Raw genomic sequence first — 20029 nt, forward strand, 5'->3', positions numbered from 1 at the left:
TAGCCTGGTTGCCTACAATGCTCTGAGAACATGTTATAATTACCTTGTACATATTTGCAATTGTCTCATTTGTAACATCTTTGTAAAATATTTTGATAAAGCACTGCCTAAATTTTGTGGGGTATATTATTTAATACTAGTTCTTTCTCCATGCTCTAAAAATGTACCCTAAGTCTCCTGAAGGGAATTACGCTACTGTGTTGGGTTAGCTTCAGACCCGTTTAATCGGAGCTGGTGGCAGCAATACCGTGCAGGCTTTTGGGTGATGTTGTAGCGACTACGGCGTTAATAATTATTGTTCCTGCCTGAATGGGAGTAGTTTATCGCGTCGCTGCAGCGTGCCCAATAGCCAGTACATAGCAGGCAGCCTTTCTGGTGACTAATTACCCCAGGTGTAGTACCTAATCTGACCTGAGGATAAGGGGGGCGCCAGAGAGCTGCAAGTTTTAAGTGGAACTGTAAGCGGGATATGCATAAATCCCTGCAGTTCGTGGTATATTGAAGAGCAGTGGGATACCTAGAATTAGCCCCTGCTGTAAACTAGGAGGTCAATAGCCTTGTGTGTGTTTTTCATCACAGTGTGGAGCGGAGGGATAACTAAGATAAGCCCCCCTGCACATGTGATAGCCATCTGTTGGCCTAAAGTCACCCCGACCCGTGACGTAGGGGTGACGGTCACGGTGTGAATTTATGCTCCCATTACAGCATAGGACAGAGGTTGAATGCTGGACTGAGAGAGGGGAGATAGATTAACCCTTGCAGGCACAACCCCAAGTCACGTGTGAGAGCAGGCACGTGACGAATAAGTGACACCACGGAGCAGCGATCCGTGACAATTAGTTTACAGCAGGGGCTTATTCTAGGTATCCCACTGCTCTTCAATATACCATGAACTGCAGGGATTTATGTATATCCCGCTTACAGTTCCACTTAACACTTGCAGCTCTCTGGCGCCCCCCTTACTCTCAGGTCAGATTAGGTACTGCACCTGGGGTAATTAGTCACCAGAAAGGCTGTCTGTTATGTACTGGCTATTGGGCACACTGCAGCGACACGATAAACTACTCCTGCTCAGGCAGGAACAATAATTATTAATGCCGCAGTCGCTACAACATCACCCAAAGGCCGGCATGGTAAACTGCCACCAGCTTCGATTAAACGGGTCCGAAGCTAACCCAACACAGTAGCGTAATTCCCTTCAGGAGACTTAGGGTACATTTAGAGCATGGAGAAAGAACTAGTATTAAATAATATACCCCACAAAATTTAGGCAGTGCTTTATCAAAATATTTTACAAAGATGTTACAAATGAGACAATTGCAAATATGTACAAGGTAATTATAACATAAAGGGATTACAGGAGAAAAGATAACACTCACATGTTTTCAAAGCATTACAGTTTTTTAGTTAGGGAAAAATAATAAAATAAAAAAATTATTTATTTCCATTTTCCCATTAGGGTTAGGGTTGGAGCTAAAGTTAGCATTAGGTTTGGGGCTAAAGTTAGGGTTGGGGTTAGAGTTGGGGTTAGGGTTTGAATTATGTTTACGGTTGGGTTAGGGGTGTGTCAGGGTTAGGGGTGTGGTTAGGGTTATTGTTAGGGTTGGGAATAGGGCTAGGGGTGTGTTAGGGTTAGGGTTGGGATTAGAGTTAGAATTGGGTGGTTTCCACTGTTTAGGCACATCAGGGGCTCTGCAAACACAACGTGAGACCATTCCATCAAAGTCTGCATTCCAAAACGCCACTTCTTCCCTTCCGAGCCCCAACGTGCACCCAAACAGTTGTTTACCTCCACATATGGAGTATCAGCGTACTCAGGACAAATTGGACAACAACTTTTGCGGTTCAATTTCTCCTGTTACCCTTGGGAAAATAAAAATTTGGGGACTAAAAAATCATTGAAATGTTTCCAAAATTGTGCTGATGTAAAGTAGGCATGTGGAAAATGTTACTTATTAAGTATTTTGTGTGACATATCTCTGTGTTTTAAGGGCATCAAAATTCAAAGTTGAAAAATTGCAAAATTTTCCAAATTTTCACTAAATTTCCAATTTTTTTCACAAATAAACGCAAATAATATCAAATAAATTTTACCACTGTCATGAAATAAAATATGTCATGAGAAAACTATGTCAGAATCACCGGAATCCATTGAAGCGTTCCAGAGTTATAACCTCATAAAGGGACAGTGGTCAGAATTGTAAAAATTGGCCCAGTCATTAACATGCAAACCACCCTTGGGGGTTAAGGGGTTAATAAGTATTTTGTGTGACATATCTTTCTGATTTAATCAGTGGGATCCCTTGAAGCATTCCAGAGTTATAACCACATGAAGTGACAGTGGTCAGAATTGTAAAAATTGGCTTGGTCATTAAGCACCAAATTAGCTCTGTCGCTAAGGGGTTAAAGCTGGGTAAGAACCAACCAAACTCTGAGACAAAGATGAGGTTGTGGAAGATGGTTTCATGTCATTGGTTGTACACCAGAGATAAGAATAAGCGCAGCAACAAGAAATAAGGTATCAGCAAAGTCTCCTAGACAAAGATTTCATAGGAGACTGGGGTTTCAAGATTTTTTGATCAAGCTCTGTTGAAGAAGCAGCAACAAATTGACAACATTAACTCACATAGTAAGGCTGTGTGCACACGTTGCTGATTTTTCGCATTTTTATCGTGTTTTTTCACTATAAAAACACTAAAAAAAACACAAAAAACAGCATACATTATGCATCCCATCATTTATAATGCAATCTGCAATTTTTGTGCACATGAGTTTTTTTCCGCGAAAAAAACGCATTGCGGTAAAAAACGCAGCATATGCATTAATTTTGCGGATTTTTTGCAGATTTCCCACTATATAATGCATTGGGAAATGTCCGGAAAAATCCGCAAAACGCACCAAAAACGCTTAAAAAACGGGCAAAAAACGCATGCAGATTTCTTGCAGAAAATTTCCGTTTTTTCTCAGGTCATTTCTGCAAGAAATCCTGAACGTGTGCACATAGCCTAAAGTGGTCAGTAAAGGAAACTTATTGCAGCAAACAACAGATACATCATACTTTCTTGCTTTCAAAATCAGAAGCTGTGCAGCAGTGTCATCACCTAAAAACTGACACTATCAGTGGGTCTCAGCCACACCCATCTACTGTTCAGAAATTCTGGCCCAAAGTGGTTCTTATGAAAGAATTGTGGGCAAAGAGCCATACCTTTTACATAGAAATAAGGCCCCACAAATCATCTATACAAGAAAACATAAGAATTGGGGTGCAGAAAATGACAGCAGGTGCTCTGGACTTATGAGTCAAAATTTTTAATTTTGAGCTGTATCCGAAGGCTGATTGTTCACGAAAAGACTGTAGAGTGGTGCAATAGTGAATGTCTGCATGCAACAGTGAAGCATGGTGGAAGTTACTTACAAGTGTTGGACTCCATTTACACAAAATGGAGATGGTGATTTTGTCTGGATTAGTAGTGTCCTCAATGCTGAAAAACACAGGCAGATACTTATCCAATATGCAATACCATCAGAAAGGCATCTGATTCTCTCCAAAGTTATTCTACAGCAGGACAACGACCCAAAACATAACCAAAGTCATTAGGGCAGCATGGTGGCTGAGTGGTTAGTACTATTGCTTTGCATTGCTGGGGTCCTGAATTCAAATCAGACCAAGTACAACATCTGCAAGGAGTTTATATGTTCTCCGTGTTTGTGTCGGTTTCATCTGGTTCCTCCATTTTCCTCCCACACTCCAAAAACATACTGATAGGGAATTGGTAGGGAAGATGTCCAGCAACAGATCCGGAGCGGTCAGTGTTCAAACCAACTATTTATTTTTTAAAATGTATTTTTTTTTTTTTTGCATCATATCAGTAAAAAATGCATACTATGACTAAGATCAAGTAGTTTGAAATGCATCAGTCTGGTGCATTCCCATTCCCAGGGATATGCAATTTTTACTGATAAGATACAAAAAAATTTTGGGAAAAAAAATACATTTTCAATCATTTTTAAAAAATAAATAGTTGTTTTTCACACTTACTTCTCCGGATCTGTTGCTGGACATCTTCTTTACCAAGTTGTCTTCATTTCCTGCTGCTGACACAGGACTTTATGTCCCTGCACTACCGGAGGACTTCATTTTATGGGTGAGCTGGATAACAATTTTTTCTACATGATAGGGAATTTAGATATTTATATTGTGAGACCAAATAGGGACAGTGATGAGGATGTCTCTAAAGTGCTGTGAAACATGATGACGCTATATGAGTAAGCATAATAAATAATAATTAATTAAGAACTACAGTTAGGTCAGAAATATTTGGACAGTTACCGAATCATCATAATCTTGCCTCTGCATGTCACTAGTTTGAATTTGAATTGAAACAACTGAAATACAATTGAAGGGTAGATTTTCAGGTTCAATTAAAGGGGTTAAGCATAAATATCCTATGAAATGTTTAGGGAGTGCAGCCATTTTCTAAAAAGTCTCCTCCTTTCAGAGGCTCAACAACAAATTCCACTTCTTTACATTAAAACGCCTGGATTGCTTTCACAGTGAAACAAGTTTGGGGATTGTATCTGCTCACCAAAACATATTCAAGGTGCAGTATTATAAGTAATATGAGCTTAATGTGCTGTCTCTCAGCTTTAATATGAGGGTATTTATTTCCTAATTGGAGTAAGGGTTTAGAATTTACAGTTCTTTAATTTGTAACTGCCTCTTTTTCAAGGGACAATGGTAATTGGACAATTATCTGAAAAGCTAATTTTTTAAGAAAAATTTATTTTTTTATAGTGCAGACATCAGCTTATGAATCCTCCCAGTAGCCGCCACCTGCTCTCGTTGTTATTAGCGGCAGCAGGCGTAGGCAGATGGGACCGGAGGTAAACTTTTTACGTCACAGCTGCCGGCTCATGCAGTTTTTGTCCAGCAGTAATAATCTTACCACCGATCAGAGCCAGTGTTTGCTACGCTGTCATGCAGATGACAGCATGGCACACAATGGATGTTCAGGCGCCCCATTTGGTCTGGGCTCAGGGTAGGGTACTGTTCTGGTACCCGAACCAATTTTTTTTAATTATTCGGTCAAACCTGCGGGACCAGAACATCCAGGAGTTCTCCCATCACTATTTGTTGCCCCCCTAGGCTTCAGGGCTCAGGTGTCATTGTTTCTCTTGTAACCATTATAATTTTGCCCTTGTCTCATTACTCCTCTAGTCGATAAACATTATGGGCCCGATTCAGTATTGCATTTCCACCAGTGTTTTTTTTACGTGACTACCTCACAGTTGGCAACTTTTTGATTTGCGACAAATTCATGATACAATTTGCACTTCTTTCAAGTTGTCTTTAGTTGTTCTGTTAGTTTTCAGATTGTTCCATCAATGTAGGTTTGTATTAGACAAATTTATGAAATATGACTTTTTTAAACAGTAACTAAATGTGGCTCAACTTTACGCCAAAGTGATTTTACGAATGCCAATCATTTTTGCTCATTTTTGCGCCAATATCATGAATTGAGTGCATCAGGTTGATGAATTTGGTGCAACAGTCAAAAAAGAGAAGTGATGTAAAAAAAAAAAAAGAAAATGATCAATCTTTTTTTTATCTGATTCTTGTCTTTTAATATTTTGACTCAAATTCAAATTGTCTCTTCAGAGAGGAAGAGAACTAGAACTCTAGTGCCACCTATTGGAAGTAGCAATCCTAACAGTCAATGTCGACACTTTAACGAGCCTTGTCACATGACTTAGGATAATAGCCAAACCAGAATCTCAACGATACTTCTTGGATCCCAGTCAGACGCCTCGCAATCAACCAAACCAGATCTCCACTTTGCACTGATGAGGGGCAGTACCCCAAAACACAGTGTCTGCAAATTGAGATTCTGGTTTGGCTATTATCTTAAGTCATGTGACAAGGCTCGTTAAAGGGTCGACATTGACTGTTTTGATTGCTAATTCCAATAGGTGGCACTAGAGTTCTAGTTCTCTTCCTCTCTGAAGAGAAAATTTGCATATTTCCCAGAGGAGCATTGCGGCTTTAAGTCTCCTCAACTCGACATGCTTATCATGTCACTCTCCACAAGGAGAAACGATACTTATTGGATCTGGTCAGATGCCTCTCAATCAACCAAACCGGATCTCCACTTTGCATTGATTAGGGGCAGTACCCCGAAACACAGTGTCTGCAAATTGAGATTCTGGTTTGGCTATTATCTTAAGTCATGTGACAAGGCTCGTTAAAGGGTCGACATTGACTGTTAGGATTGCTACTTCCAATAGGTGGCACTAGAGTTCTAGTTCTCTTCCTCTCTGAAGAGACAATTTGCATATTTCCCAGAGGAGCATTGCAGCTTTAAGTCTCCTCACCTTGACATGCTTATCATGTCACACTCTGAAAGGAGAAACGATACTTCTTGGATCCGACTCAAATTCAATAAAGTACAACAATCTCAGGTTCATATGCAATAAAAACACAATGCCTTCAGTACATTGAAGTAAGAGAACAGCACTTGCGGCACCCACAAAACGTGTCTGCAATGTTGTTTATTCCAATGTTTTGCAGTTAAATGGGAATAATAGCACTCCATCAGGCCAATGTCTTTGTGCGTGTACTCATCCTTCCTCAAGGCCTCCTCTTTTATTATATTTCTGTGCATTGTGCTAGTAAGAATAAAATGTACTATTGTTTTTGCAGGAATAATTGTACTAGCTGCAAATATTGCATGGACATTACTATTATCAAACAGCCTAACAATATGAATACATGTAACATTGAAAACTAACTTTTGTTTTATAAATTTTAGGCCTCCCCAGGAGACAATTCATCTCGGACTCCTATCCAGACCGATCTTTACATCCAAGCCGTTATCTATGATCATATCACTCGACGGAAAACTTAAACTGAAGAAACAAACTTTGTCTGGTCTTATTAAATAAATGCTTGCACTTAAGAAGTGTTTCTTGTGTCCATTGGAGATAATATTCTGGGTTATCTGCTCTATACATAAATTTGACTACACTAAGGCTTCTTTCACACTTCCGTCGGCAGTGTCCCATCCTAATGCGTTGGGAAGACGGGCCGACGCATGTCGATAAAATAGTGATACAACGGAGGGAACGCATCCAGTGTTATGACGGATGCGTCGGCTGAGCTTTTCTGGTGTAGATATGGGACTTGGTATTCCGGGGACGTGAGAGAGAGAAAGAGAGAGAGTCCCAGACTTGAAAATCCTTCTGGGCATGCTCAGCGGGGATTCCTGTGTGTGACGGTCAGCGACGGATCCTGCGTCCATAGGCGCATAGCCGACAACGGACAGCGCAAGACCCGTCGCTGACCGATTTTCCGACGTGCAGAAAAATCGTTCCTCTGAACATTTTCTCTCCATGACGGACCGCTATTTTCCAATGGATCCAGTGCACGACAGATGAAACGGATGGCCATCCGTCACAATCCGTCCCTAATACAAGCCTATGGAAAAATGCAGGATCCTACGAATTTTTTTGCAGTATCCTGCATTTTCAAAAATCAATGGATTTCGACATGAGACAAAAGACGGAAGTGTGAAAGAGGCCTAAGTGTCATATTTTACCAATGTACAGCATATCTTCCCACACAGGGCAGCCGTGGATACTCTTATGACTGAGCATATATTAAAGGGAACCTGTCACCCCGAAATTCGCGGGTGAGGTAAGCCCACCGGCATCAGGGGCTTATCTACAGCATTCTGTAATGCTGTAGATAAGCCCCCGATGTTACCCGAAAGAGGAGAAAAAGACGTTATATTTTACTCACCCGGGGCGGTCCCGCTGCTGGTCAGGTCGGATGGGTGTCTCCGGTCCGCTGCGGCGCCTCCCATCTTCATTACAAGACGTCCTCTTCTGATCTTCAGCCACGGCTCCAGCGCAGGCGTACTTTGCTCTGCCCTGTTGAGGGCAGAGGATAGTACTGCAGTGTGCAGGCGCCGGAAAGGTCAGAGAGGCCCGGCGCCTGTGCACTGCAGTACTATCCTCTGCCCTCAACAGGGCAGACAAAGTACGCCTGCGCCGGAGCCGTGGCTGAAGATCAGAAGAGGACGTCTTGTAATGAAGATGGGAGGCGCCGCAGCGGACCGGAGACGCCCGTTTGACCTGACCAGCAGCGGGACCGCCCCTGGGTGAGTATAATATAACGTCTTTTTCTCCTCTTTCAGGTAACATCGGGGGCTTATCTACAGCATTACAGAATGCTGTAGATAAGCCCCTGATACCGGTGGGCTTACCTCACCCGCGATTTTCGGGGTGACAGGTTCCCTTTAAGGAATAACAATCTCTTGGCATCTCCATGAAATTGTAAACATGACCAATGCTCAGAATACATGAAAGGGTACTGTGAAAACATTTTCTTACTTTGAGTAATAGGCCATTTTTTTCCAAATGGCAACTTTACAGCTGGTGGGAGTATCCTTTATCATATGTAGCTATACTGTGTTCTTTCTAATCCTCATTGTGATTATTTGCTTTCCTCTGCTGCTCACATAATATTATCAAATAAATAATAATTTCTTATTCGTCATTATATTGTAAAGGGTTTGCTTCATGGACACAATGTCTGTCCATATGCCTAAATTATCCATAGGGACATAATACTGAGAGGTCACCGAATCAGGATCCCTTGTGTGAACCAGAATAAAGAGGCACTTGACTCAAGCAACTCTGATTATGTATAGAGGAAAGGTGACTCCAACAGCTGTCAACCAATGTAACTATGTATGTCACTATGGTTCTGGTGGTTCTTTTTAGTAAAAGGCCATTCTTTCAAATGCCTGTCATGTAATCCTACATTTCCTCTGTATCATTCCTGGCTGACCATGGACTCCGCTTGCAAAATGAAAATGTTTTTCGTGGGTGCCCGGAGTATTAACTGATTATCGTGGCCACCTTTATAAAGAAGTTGTCTCCAGGGCCAGACTGGCAATTCTGGCAAATGCCTGATTGGCCAGTCCAGCAGAGGGATGCATCAGCCCACAACTATTTAAACAGTGTTGGCGTCCATATGAAGCTTATACTGCTAACAACTTTAGCGGAGTAGAGAGCCATTGGCTCCCTGCTCCACCACTTGCACAGAGAGGCACAGCTTTTTTCCGGGCTGCGGACTGCAGGAGACCAATGTCATGAACGTAACGTCAGGTGGTGCCATTACAACATGGCATCTGCGCTAACCCTTAGACTTTCAAGGGTGTTTCACATCACTGCCCGATGTGCGAGCAGCATGTAGTTAGTATTAGCTTTTCATTTTTGTTAGTTTCGGATACAAAATATCATTAAGATAATAATAATGCTTTCTGTGCTTCCCTATAATACAAATAATAATGACCCCATGCCTCCTTATAATAATAATAATAATGCCTCCATGTCTCCTAATAACTATTATTATTATTATTATTATTATTATTATTAATAATAATAATAATAATAATATAAGGTGGCACGGGGTTATTATTATTTGTATTATAAGGAATATAAGGGACTTTATTATTTATATTATTAGTAGTCATGGGTTATTGCTATAAGGAAGCACAGGGGTGCACTAATACTATGTGTAGGCACAAAGGAAGCATTATTATTTTGTGGGGGCACACTTGGTTCACTGTTACTGATAGAGTACTATTACTTTGCTGGTATAGAGGGGACATACTGTTTAGGGCACTGGTTATAGCAAATGGGGCATTTTCATTAAGGCGTTTATGTCAGAATACCGACAAATTCATGAAAAGTTACTCCACTTTAGACATTTAACTTACTCCAGATATGTACTCCAGTATTTCTGGTGGTGGCACAAATAACAGATTCTCCTAATTCATGAAGCCACTAAACGTCGTACACTCTGGAATAATTGTGTGCATCATACTTCAGTAAGCTCCTTCTTCAAGAGTCATGTGTGCAACACTGGTCTTAATGAAACAACCCCATAATGTTGTATTTGGTCATGGTACTCTGGTTGAAATAGAAAAAAGAAGGGAAAGTAAATGACAGCGATCATCAAGAATGTCACTGTTGAGTTACTTATATCTTCCATTATATGGTCAATGTATGGCTGTAATATTAGTCTTAGTGCTGATTAGTATGGTGCTACTACTGAATATGTTGGTAATGTGTCTCTATGGTTTGTAGGTATTATTTGTCTTTTGTATTGCAGTATTGACGACAATATTGTTATTGGTACAGTTATGCTTGGTAAGAATCAGTAAGATGGCATTCAATCACTATGTATTGATATTATGTGGTCATAGTGTGTCGATATTATTTAACCTTATATAGCAGTATAATTGGTAATATTGGTCTTGCAGTAAATCTTGATTTTCTCCAATATCAGGCAAGATCATAGTTGTAATAGAGAACCTTATCTAGTAAAATGGCTTTTAGAGGGGTGCATGGCCTCTGTGCTTTCAAATGCCATGGCTGAATTTCAGTCCCAGTCCAGTCCAGGTTGTCACCAATGAGGCTTTTAATCAAGAAACCTTAGCAGGTTTTTGACATGCAATTATATGACACTTGAAAGGTCTTCATAAATGTGTAATCACAAAAGATCATCTACCGATCGTCTGCCATTGACTGCTTTGTTAAAATCCCAAGCACGATGCTGGTACTGTAAAACATAGCGATCAATGTGTGCAACATAATTTACAAATACTGCTGCATGAAAGTTCCCATGATGAGTTTTGGTGAGTTTTTGATTTTGCTGATTTTTTTCACTATTTCTGCACCCATTTAGTAAAATAGGTTGCTTGCATTTTTTCTAAAATACGCAGTGTAAAAAACTCACCAAAAACTTATCGTGGGTTTTTGATAGGGAGAGTCTATAATATTATAACCCAGAATGCTTCTACTTCCTGTAAATTACTGAGAAAATAGTTTGATGCACTCACTGCTGGAGAATGGTTACCACCTGTTTATGAATATGTTCTATACAGCATCTGACTATTTAAGCACCTTGCTATTACAAGTAGAGATGAGAGAATCTTTCAAGGATCAATTCATCAATTCAGTTTGGATTGGATTGGCGAACGTCCTGTTGTTCGCCAATCAGTTTGTCGAACATATCCAAATGTGATTGAATTCAATGGGAGGCAAACCAATCGCATAGACAACAGCTTCAGGGGGGGCAAAAAGCTGCCAAAACAGCTAAAATTAGTGGCAGACACCAGGAAAAGTGGCACCAATTGACCAAGATTACAAATAGTAATATTTGTGCAGTATGGATGCATGATACAGGGCTTGAAACAGGATTTGTAGCTGAAACATTGATCAGTAACAGGTGGTGAGTGATAGGTGTAGGCCTGGTGTTCTGAGAGGTCTGCCAAATTCAGGCAACACACATGAAGGAAACACAACTTAGAGTCCAAAGGTTTCCCAAAATTAGGGGCAAATACCAGGAAAAGTGGCACCAATTGACCCACAGTAGAAATGTTATAATGTCACAGAAGTCAAGCATTGGCCATTTAAGACCCAGGATCTGGGCCAGCATTTACAGCTTTGAATTTAAGTTAAAATAAAGAGGTGGGTAAGGGACCAGTGTATTTCTGCTGTGCTCAGAGTCCTGATGCCTCATGCAACAGCTCAAACTGCTTTTCTGCTAAGCCACACTCGGGTGCCGCAAACAGCAGTTTCGTAGACTTCTATTGGTAGAAAAATGTTAGGGTAGTAACACAGGTAGTTGACTGATCAATTCACCCACAACTGAAATTTGATAATTGTGCAGCCAGCCATGGGCCATGCATGAGGTATCAGAGCCTGGGCCAGAATTTACAGCTTTGAATTTAACTTTACATTAACACAAGTTGGGTGAGGGACCGGTGTAGGCTTATTGTGCTGGGAGCCCTGATAATTCATGCAACAGCTCAAACAGCTTTTCTGCTCAGCCACACTCAGTTGGCACAAACAATCTGTTTTGTAGACTTCTGTTGGTAGAAAAATGTAAGGATAGTAACAGGTAGTTTTTTGAAAGTAAGTTCAGGCCTGCTGGACTGGATGCCCTACTGCTACAGGCAACACACATGAAGGAGGAGACCCAACTCGGAGTCCAAACATTTCCAAAAATTAGTGGCAGACACCACTAAAGTGGCATCAATTTCCCCAAAGTAGAAATAGCATAATGGTGCTCTGACACCCCTTCCACTACAGTCAACCCACTAGATGGAGATCCAATTTGGGAGTCTCCACATTTCAAAAAATTATTGCCACACACTACTAAAGTGGTGTCAATTTCCCCAGAGTAGAAATAGTATAAATGTGCAGCATTTTGACAACTTCTGTTACTGGACGGGTTACTTGACTTCCTTTCTTTGGCAGCCGCACAGTGGTATTATTATTATTATTTATTGGTATGTCTCCATTTATTCCATGGCACTTTACATGTGAAAAGGGGTATATATAATGAAAACAAGTACAAAAATCTTAAACGATACAAGTCACTGGCTGGTACAGGAGGAGGTAGGATTCTGTCTGTTAGGGCTCACAGTCTACAAGGGATGGGTTAGGATACAGTAGGGTGTGCAGCAGTATGGTAATATATTTGCTACAGTAGATTGTAGGCTTGTTGGAGGGGTGGTTCTTCATGTACCTTTTCAAGGTTTGCATTGTAGATGAGAGTCTGATATGTTGGGGCAGAGAGTTCCAGAGTAGAAGTGATGCAGGGGAGAAATATTGTTTGCAATTGTGGGAAGAGGAGATAAGAGGGTGGTAGAGAAGGAGACCTTGTGATGATCGGAGATTGCGTGCAGGTACGAACCGGGAGACTAGCTCACAGATGTATGGAGGAGACAGATCGTGGAAGGCTTTGTATGCCATGGTTGGGGTTTTGAACTGGAGTTTCTGGGTGAAAGGGAGCCAGTGAAGGGATTGACAGAGAGGAGAGGACGGATAATAGCAGGGGGATAGATGGAGTAGTCGGGCAGCATAGTTTAAAATAGACTGGAGGGGTGCAAGACTGTTAGAGGGAGGCCACAAAGCAGGAGCTTGCCGTAGTTGAGGCGGGAGATAATGAATGCATAGACTAGGCTTTTTGCAGATTTGTGATTAATGAATGTATGGATCCAGGAAATATTTTGAGTTGTTTTCGACAGGAAGTAGATAGAGCATGGATATGTTTTTTGAGGGAGAGATCAGACTTTAGGGATACCCAGAGGCAGCGGACTTGCAGGATGCCCTTATCTATGCCTTGTAAATGAGAGCCAGAAAGAGCATATGCTTCAGTGGATGGCAAATGCTTCATCAAGTGGCCTCTCCTTCTCTTCCTGCACTTAACATCACACACAGTACAGTCCTCAGAGATGGCACCAGATTTACCATTGTTTTCCCCTGCATCACAACTCTCCAGCCACCCAACTGACTATGGGGAACCACAGATGGGCGAGTCTGCTGAGCTGTTAATACATTATAGGTCTGCTCCAAAGATTCATAGACTCAAGAGGATCAGCACCGATGCCCCAAATTTTTTTCAGTTTGATCTGAGGCTCAACAAAGTAGGGTCCGAGCAGAATCCAGACCCTCGTCACTGTAACCCCTAGGGGTGGAGGTGATCTTGATGAAACTCAGATACATGAGATGCACGCAGACTGTACTGTGCTGTGGGCAGGAAGAGAAGGAGGGTGAGTCTCAGGGCAAGGCGTGGGATAACAGAAAGGATGATGATGAGGTTGTAGATCCTACTTGGTGTGAACATAGATGTATGCAGCTGAGTAGCTCAGCAGAGGAGGTGGAGGATAACAAGGAGGCTACTTTGTAGCTTCCTGCACCGATACAGAGTGATGCAACCAAGACAAGCACTGCATCCACAGCCACAACTTGTCACGCTGATGCCCTGACTGGTGGGCATGAGCTCATGGGGGTTGTGGCCCCACTGTGCCACAAACCAGACTACCCTGGAAGGGGCGTGACTATGACAGCTGCCTGGGTTTTCACTGGAGCCTCTGATGGTGAGGTCAAGCTTGTGCAGCAGGAAGCTGCCAGGTGCTACTCCAGGGTGGTGTCTGGCTGTGGCTGCTGATCCCACTTGAAGAACAGGAACACTAGGATTGGTGCAGGCATCAGGCAGGACTAGCAGATGAGCACAGATGAGATTCAGACGAGTAGACTGGCACAGCTGAGACACAGGGCTGGCTGAGACACGGCAGAGAACACAGGGCTGGCAGAGACACGGCAGAAAGCACAGGGCTGGCAGAGACACGGCAGAGAACACAGGGCTGGCAGGCACAACAGAGAACACAGGGTAGGTTGGTGTGTATGAAGGGACAGGTAGGGACCTGTTCACACAGGGGGTGCAGGTATCGATATGTAGTATGAATGAACAGGTAGGAACCTGTTCACAAAGGGGGTGGAGGAAGGGAAACAAGCCAGAAGGAAAGGAGAATGAAGGAACAGGTTGGGACCTGTTCACACAGGAAGAGAACCGCAAGACTGCGGATAGGAGCGGCAGAACAGCAAGAGATAGCGCAGCAATAAAAGCTAAGCAGAGCAGAACTGAAGGAATATGGAGAGGAGCTGTGCAAGAGATTTCTGCAGTGGCTAAGCAGAGCAGAACCGCAAGCCACAAAGGTACAGAGCAGGCAGAGCCGCAGGAGTGCGGAGAATAAGCAGACTGAGAACACAAGGTAAGACACAACAGGGAAGGAAGCCACAGACAAGGAGACAGAGGTAGGACAAAGTACAGACAAGGCAATGGAACAAGACACAAGGACAAAGACACAGGGACCAGGATATTCTGCCTCCTGGAGGGCGGACAACAAGATCAAGGCAAGAACACAGCAAGAACACAGCTTTTCTATATGTAAACTGAGAAGCTAAACACAAACTGAGCTAACACATTGCACAGGACCAGTCCACTGGGGGAAGCTGCACTAAATACTGGAGGCCTCTTGGTAATTGGTCAGGAACAGATTAGACAGGTGCACCTGATATCTATAAGAACCAGGGAGTTCAGGCGCCGCACCCCTATACACACAGCCAGGAAGCATGCAGAGAGCAGAGGCACAGAATATGAAGCTGGCAAGAAACAGAAACCACATCATGGCCTGGAGCAGTGGGCAAGATAGTGTGAGAGATGAGAGGCCATGCCGTGATACCAGCAGAGTTGTTACACAACTCTGGCTGTGGCCAAAAGTGGGTCTGCTTTTCTCATGGGTGGCAAGGGTTGCTCAGCCTGGGCCTTTATTTAAACTGAAGAAGATGACTCAACTCACATTATCTGCCCATTTTGTAAAAAAAAAGACTCAGTAGAGGTAAATATTTGAACAATTTGACTACAACATGCATGAACCGGCAAATGCACGATAATTATATGTTAGTTTGGGAATCTTACCGTGCTAAAATGCAATCTAGCGGGCCTTGCCAACCAACAGACATCCCGACAACCACATCTGCTGCTTCTTCTTTCTCCACCAACATGGCAAGTGTTCTCACACAGGTCTCTGGCTGCAGAAACTCCATCTGTTTACCCGCTATAGTCAGGGTGAGTGGAAGCCTGTGAGCTGTTATGGAAGTTGTCATGGCTGCTGTTTTTACTGATCTCAGACACTGAGCACACCACATCTTTCCCAAACTACTATAACATCTCCACCTGCACCTCATTCATAGTCCAGCAGTTTGTTGTGTTCACCCTACTCCACTCTCTCACAGCATAGCAGCCAGCCATCGGTCCCACAGTTGTGGTCACCTAAAAGATTGTTTCCTCCTCCACATGCCAAAGCTAAAAGCTTGAACTTCACCATCTTCAAACGGAAATGCTGCCTTTCTGCCTGTTGTATACATATGCTTTCCGAAAGCTGATGGCCGTCACAGTCCCCCAGTACCAGTTGCCCAGCCGCCATTACTTTTCTAAGAAAGACACCAGCATGTTGAGGACAATGCTGCCCATTCCTTTAAAAAGTCTATGTCTGCCAGGATACATTTCACTACTGAATCCTGGATGAGCAAGCATGGCTAGGGGTGTTACATCTTAGTGACTGGGCACCTGGTGACATTGGTGGCTGTTGGCGCAGGCGGGGAAGGGTCTTCTTCAATGGCTGTTTAAACTGAATCTGGCTGTTTTCACTGAACGGAGCCATGTCAGGCCATGTGTGATACCAGTGCTAACCAGGTGGTGACCCTGTGCCAGGGACCCTAACACACGTCCCTTGCATGGCTCACATCCTTAATTTGGTAGCACAATAATTTCTCTGCCACTTGCCTGGCCTGGATACGGAACTGCAGAAAGCATGGCTGCTGTGTGCTCACTTCCACTGCACGCACCCACAGGTCATTAGCTTGCATCACTACAGAGGTCTTTTGGGCTATTGGTGGATGTGCGGTGTTCCAATACTGTGGAATTCCACTTAGCACATGTTGCAGCGACAGTGGCAGCAGCAACGAGCCCTGATACAGTATGTCATTTTGCATAGCCTAGTCTAATGCAGTACGGATGTGGTGCAAATCAAACTGTTAGTGAAGGTTCAGGAACCAGTGACTCTACCTTGATTTTATTTTACTTCTTTCCTTTCGTTTTCAAATGTTTTGGAAATACTGTTAATTTTTATGGTTATGTGGTCATGTTTGACCTACAACTTGTGGCACAACTAGTACCTGTTGTTTGCATTTGTATTTGTATTCCTTTTTCAAAACTTATTAAAGATAAATTTATTTTTAAAAAAAATAGTGCAGGAGTCAGGGAACAAATGGAGGAGGATGAGGAAGAAAATGTGATGGGCCCAACAGTCAGCTGATGAAGAGGCTAAGGATCTCCTCTCTTTTGTCTGTGGTTGGCAGGAGGGGACAGAGAAAGCAAGCTTAAGTGTTACCCGGTCGACAACACACCATGGATTTGAACCTCATAAAAGCGCCCGACACATGATCTGCAACATGATGCCCGTATTGTTAGGATTAGAAATAGTGCTCACTACTGGGTTGCCACTCTGTTAGATTCATGGTACAAGAGTAAATGTTCCCAGATGCTTCTTCCCTGGAAAGGGACGCGTGAATGCTGGGTTATCGAAACACATTTGTAGACAATCTTAAGAGCGGTTTTCCCAAAGACAGTAGTAAGGCACACAGTGTGCATCGCAGTCATAGACTTCCAACCCCGGGAATGTTGAGTCGTTAATGCAAAAACATTAGCAGCAGCAGCAGCAGTGTAAGTGTCAAAAGCAATTTCTGTGAGTTGTTTCACACATTCTTTAGACCAGCCCGTGCACCAGCAGAACAGAGTACAAGACTGACATATAGTGAACAACTTGAGAGGATGGTGCATGAGTATCTTGTGCTCATTATCAATGCTATAATGGGTGTTCTGGACCCTTTTACATTCTGGTCTTCAAAAATTGAAGAGTGGCCTGAGCTTATCTGTAAGGCCTTTGAGGCTTTTGTTGTGAATTCTTGCTCTTGGGTTCCCTCCAGTGGTTGTAGGTGGGAATGCAGTTGTCTCTGAGTCACAGTCCTGGCCAGGTGTATCTGCTGATTGCTGTTCTGACTGGGATATTTAAGTGTGCAGGATTCATTAGCCCTTGCCAGTTGTCAATGTTTCTTCTGAAGTGTTGGATCACTTTCTGGCTTCTCCTGCTCAGCTGTCAATTCAGCAAAGATAAGTGTCTGGTTTTTGTTCCTGTGGCACACATGCAGTGTGCTTATATTCTGTGCTATTCATTTGTTTTCTCTTGTCCAGCTTAGACTGTGTCAGTGTTTTCTCGGTCTTGTTGAATTCTCTGGAGATGCAGATATACGCTCCACATCTTTAGTTAGATGGTGGAGTTTTTGTATTTTCTGCTGTGGATATTTTTGGAAGGATTTTTAATACTGACCGCTTAGTATCCTGTCCTATCCTTTCCTATTTAGCTAGTGTGTGCCTCATTTGCTTTATCCTGTTTTCTGCCTACGTGTGTCTTTTCCTCTACTACTCACAGTCAATATTTGTGGGGGGCTGACTATCCTTTGGGGTTCTGCTCTGAGGCAAGGTAGAAATTCCTATTTCCATCTATAGGGGTATTTAGTCCTCCGGCTGTGTCGAGGTGTCTAGGTTTTGTTAGGTACACCCCACGGCTACTTCTAGTTGCGGTGATAAGATCAGGGTTTGCGGTCAGTATAGATACCACCTACTCCAGTGAAAGTTTTCATGCTGCTCCAAGGTCACCTGATCATAACAGGCTTTGTCATGTCCGACAGCCAGCGTTCTCTGAAGGTGTCCTGATGGTTAAGCGCACCTTGCTCTCCCCTGTAAGTGTAGACCACCTAAATTCATCAAAATGAACAAGCCACGGATTTTGAGTGACTTTTGCACCTCAGTCACAGACTGGGCAGACTAAGCGAGGGTGTAGTTTTTAGTGTGCTGCATTAATCTCGTGTTATTGCATTCTGTGACACCTTTGTTATGGCTTCTGTGCTTGCTGTTGTTACTGCAGCTGATGTTACTAACATTTTTTTAAATGTGGAGACTCTAAGTTGTGTCTCCATCTAGTGGGTTGCCTGTAGTGGAGGGGGTGTTACAGCACCATTATACTTTTTCTTCTCAGGGGAAATTGATGCCACTTTCCAATTTTTGGAAATGTTTGGACTCCAAGTTGGGTCTCCTACATGTGTGTTGCCTGTAGCAGTAGGGCTTCCAAACCGGCAGGTCTGCACTTACTTTCAGTCAACTACCTTTATTACTATCCCTAAAAATTTTAAATAATAGCAGTCTATGAGGCTGATATTTGTGCCACCTGAGTGTGGCTGAGCAGAAATGCAGTTTGAGCTGTTGCATGAGATATCAGGGCTCCCAGCAAAACAGGCCTACATCGATCCCTCACCCACCTCTTAATTTGAACTTAAATTCAAAGCTGTAAATGCTGGCACCGATTCTAACTCATAAATGGCCCTTGCTTGACTGCTGCTGTGCCATTATAAAATTTCTACTGTAGGTCAATTGATGCCACTTTTCCTGGTGTGTGCTCCTAATTTTGGGAAATCTTTGGACTTCAAGTTGCGTCTCCTTCATTTGTGTTGACTGAATTTGTCAGGGCTGTCAGAGTACCAGGCTTATACCTGTCACTCATTCACTTCTTGCTGATCAATGTTTAAGCTTCCAATGCTGGTCCAAGCCCTGTCCCAGACTCTGTCTTAGGCATCCATGCCGCGCAATTATACTATTTGTACACTGGGTCAGTTGGGCAGTAGGACAGTTGTGACGCTGGTTGAAACAAGGGTAGTTGGGGTGGCACCTCTCAGGACTGTACTGTGTGTAATGCTAAGGTGGAGGAAAAGGAATCTGTACTTTTTGCTGAGATAGTGTGGCTGGACCACAGAATTAGCACAAAAGACGTAGATGCTGAAATGTTAACTCCTGGATGGAAAACACAATTAGCACAAACGATTTAGATGCTGAAATCTATACTGCTGGCTGGACCACATAAATTGCACAAAGGATTTAGATTCTGAAATGTGGACACATGGCTGGACCACACTGTTGGCACAAAATATTTAGATTCTGAAATATGGACTCATGGCTGGACCACACTATTAGCAGAAAGGATTTAAATTCTGAAATGTGGCCTGGTGTCTGAACCACACTATTGGGAATAATTTTAGCGTGCACTCAGTCGAAATAAGGGCGAGGTGTCGGTGTAACGGACCAAATGGCCCTATACTCAAATAAAATATATAATTTACCACACTCTCTTGTGGATTATCATGCAAAAAACATACAAATTTATTATTTCATAATCTGGGAGCAGGTTAACAAGGCATATGATGAAAGGAACACCATTCCTACTGTAAAGCACATATGTGGATTGCTGATGTTTTGGGGATGTGTGAGCTACAAAGGCACAGGAAACTTGGTCAAAGTTGAAGGAAAGATGAATGCAGCACCTTATCATCAAATACTGGAGGCAAATTTGCACTCTTCAAGCCTGGAAGCTGCGAATGGGACCTACTTATACATTACAACATGATTCAAAACAATTCAAAACACAAGGCCAAGTCGACCTGTCATTGGCTGCAGCAGAACAAAGTGAAGGTTCTGGAGTGACCATCTCCGTCTCCT

At 42.8% G+C, this 20029-nt stretch overlaps 1 protein-coding gene across 2 annotated transcripts in view; it reads left to right on the forward strand.

Annotated features, from left to right (window-relative positions):
• Nucleotides 1-7656, forward strand: part of CFAP299 (cilia and flagella associated protein 299) — a 967879-nt gene extending 960223 nt beyond the window's left edge. For both annotated transcript variants that reach the window (XM_069745705.1, XM_069745706.1), the window contains one exon: nucleotides 6810-7656. In XM_069745705.1, the coding sequence (XP_069601806.1) occupies nucleotides 6810-6905 (96 nt within the window). In that variant the 3' untranslated portion in view covers nucleotides 6906-7656. The remainder of the gene's footprint in view (nucleotides 1-6809) is intronic.
• The last annotated feature ends 12373 nt before the right edge of the window (nucleotides 7657-20029 follow it).

This window comes from Ranitomeya imitator, chromosome 1, assembly GCF_032444005.1.
Source record: "Ranitomeya imitator isolate aRanImi1 chromosome 1, aRanImi1.pri, whole genome shotgun sequence".
NCBI lineage: Eukaryota > Metazoa > Chordata > Amphibia > Anura > Dendrobatidae > Ranitomeya > Ranitomeya imitator.